The 2464-nt window shown below is 61.1% G+C and overlaps 2 protein-coding genes across 2 annotated transcripts in view; both read left to right on the forward strand.

Annotated features, from left to right (window-relative positions):
- Positions 1-891, forward strand: part of MNEG_5290 (hypothetical protein) — a gene marked incomplete at both ends in the record, with an annotated part of 1374 nt that extends 483 nt beyond the window's left edge. The window contains one exon of the mRNA XM_014046237.1: positions 649-891. Within this exon, the coding sequence (XP_013901691.1) occupies positions 649-891 (243 nt within the window). The remainder of the gene's footprint in view (positions 1-648) is intronic.
- Positions 892-1838: 947 nt separating this feature from the next.
- On the forward strand, positions 1839-2269 carry MNEG_5291 (putative UPF0468 protein C16orf80 like protein; the record flags this gene model as incomplete). Its single annotated transcript, XM_014046238.1, has 2 exons — positions 1839-1923; positions 2046-2269. The coding sequence occupies 2 exons, from the start codon at positions 1839-1841 to the stop codon at positions 2267-2269; spliced, it is 309 nt and encodes a 102-aa protein (XP_013901692.1).
- Between the last annotated feature and the right edge of the window lie 195 nt (positions 2270-2464).

The raw sequence follows: 2464 nt of genomic DNA on the forward strand, positions 1-2464 counted from the left end.
CCCGACAGCTGGCTGAGGGGTCCGCGCACCTCGCAGTTCCCCGGCTTTGATGTTTGCGCTGACCAGCGCCGCGCATCACCCCACCGCAGGCCGTTGCTGCACAACTGGCAGCGACGCACGCCGCTGCATCGGCCTCAACGGCTCCGCAGGTGCGCCGTGCGCGCACTCGCCTGTGAGAGAGCCGCGAACCTCGCGCTTGAGGCTTGGGGCTTGTGGCTGAACGCTCTGGCTGATGAGCCGTGCGCACTGCGCGTTATGTGTGCATCTTCCCCATGCCTGGTCACATGTGAACATCGGGCCCCCCTGCATCCCCGACCACACGAAATCACACCATTGCCTCTCGTCCCTGATCCCCCTCTCACAACTGCTGATCTTCCCTGACATTGCCACCTCGCAAACTTCCCACAACACACAAATGTGCATGCACAAGCATGCAGCCTGAACGCAACACACACTTGCGCACAACCACACACATGCCCGTGTGCTCGCACACGTGCGCATGTCTCAAGCACACGCATACAGTCGCACACTCTCTCACTCACACACACTCACACACTCGCACGCGCGCGCATGCGCACACACACACACACACACACACACACACACACACACACACCTCCCCTGCTCTGCCAGTCCCCGGCCCCCCAGGCCCAGTCCGCCGTTGCCGCCCTGATCGCCCAGAAGGCTGCTGCCCTGCAGGCCGCCCAGGCCGCCCACGCCGCCGCCGTCCAGCAGGTCCAGACCGCCATCGCCGCGCACGTCGCCCAGAAGCAGGCCGCCGTCGCCGCCTTGTACCAGCAGGTGTTGGCCGCGCACGCCGCGCTCGCCGCCGCCGTCGCACAGAAGCACTCTGGCGCCGTGGCCGCGGCGCCTGCCGCGTCCGGGCGCTGAGCACCTTGAAAATCTTGGCTTGACGCCCTACCCGTTCACATTGCGCTTTTTGAGGGCCGCTTTCATGAGGGTCCTGAAGGCAACAAACCGCACTTGCTGGGAGCTGCCCTTCCAGGCGGCGTGCCGCGCGCCCTGTGGCGGCGGCGCTTGTCGTTGCAGGCGAGAGCAGTGACGGTGTTATTGTGCGGACGACTATCGAGGGAGTCTGACTGTGTTTGTGTGTGTAAGTCGTCTGTAACCGTAAGACCACCATCAACTTGCGAGCGCTGCAAACCAAAGCTTGGGGTGGTACGGGACTCGAGCACAAGAACTTCAACAAGCATCGACAGCAGAGTGAGCCGGCCTTAGAGCACGGGATATGCAGGAGTCAGCAGCAAGGCACGACCCTGAGTTGAATTAGTTGACGCGATATGGAGTGCGGCACATTCGGCAACATGTCGTGTGGGCGCACCAGGGCCATCTAATGAGCAGGGTGCGTGCAGCCGAGTGCTTGCATGATGACTGCACCTGCTCGGTTTCCGCAGCACGCAGTGCCATGTCTTGATTTCACTGCAACCATAACTCAAACAAACAAATATATTGAATTTTATATGTCTACAGCAGTACAAGGTTGCAACGTTCGCGAGCACGGCCCAGTCTTCGCGGGTCAGCGCTGCCCGATAAAAGCCTTCAAGCGGCATCGCTTGACGCCAAGTGAGTCTTACAATCAAGTTATTTGCCTAAAACTTCAGCCTTAGTTCAAGTGCGCGACCTTGTAACTTGCTCTTCGCGATTGCAGGTCAGTTTCTGCTCGGATCGGTATCAGTGAGCTCCATCAAGCGCTGAGTGCGTCCCATATTGGTGCAAAATCCCCCTCACAGCGGCAGCACTCCAGTGCGCATCCCCGCAGCAAAGGCGCCAAGCACCGTGCGCGCCGCTGCGCCGCCGCAGCAGCATCAGCAGCAAGGATGTTCAAAAACAGCTATCAGAGTGGCTTCCTGTCAATCCTTTACTCCATCGGCAGCAAGCCGCTGCAGATATGGGACAAAGAAGGTGCGGCGCGCTTGCGTCGTGCACACCGCACAGGCGCAGCCATGCCGTTGTGACACCGACACCGCTCAACCCCCGCCCTGAGCCCAACTGCGCAACCCTTGCCGGGCCCCTCCTGCCCCCAGTCCGCAACGGCCACATCAAGCGTCTGACGGACCCTGACATCCAGTCCAGTGTGCTGGAGATCATGAGCTCGAACGTCAGCACCACCTACATCACCACGCCTGCGGACCCCGCGCAGACGCTGGGGATCAAGGTGCGGCCCGCGCGTGCGTATGTGCGCGCGCGCTTCTCCATCTGCTTGGCAGCTGCACGCGTTGCCGACGAGGAAGGAGGGCAAGGTCCCTGAGCAGCAAGAGCTGGCTCATGTGCTCCCACAAACACGTGTGCAAGTGCGTGCGTGCGTGCGTGCACGCGCGCGCGCACACACACACACAAACACACACACACACACACACACACACACACACACAAACACACACACACACACACACACACACACACACACACACACGCACACGCACGCACGTACGCACGCACACAC

The sequence above is a fragment of the Monoraphidium neglectum genome, assembly GCF_000611645.1.
Source record: "Monoraphidium neglectum strain SAG 48.87 unplaced genomic scaffold scaffold00779, whole genome shotgun sequence".
NCBI classification, from domain to species: domain Eukaryota; kingdom Viridiplantae; phylum Chlorophyta; class Chlorophyceae; order Sphaeropleales; family Selenastraceae; genus Monoraphidium; species Monoraphidium neglectum.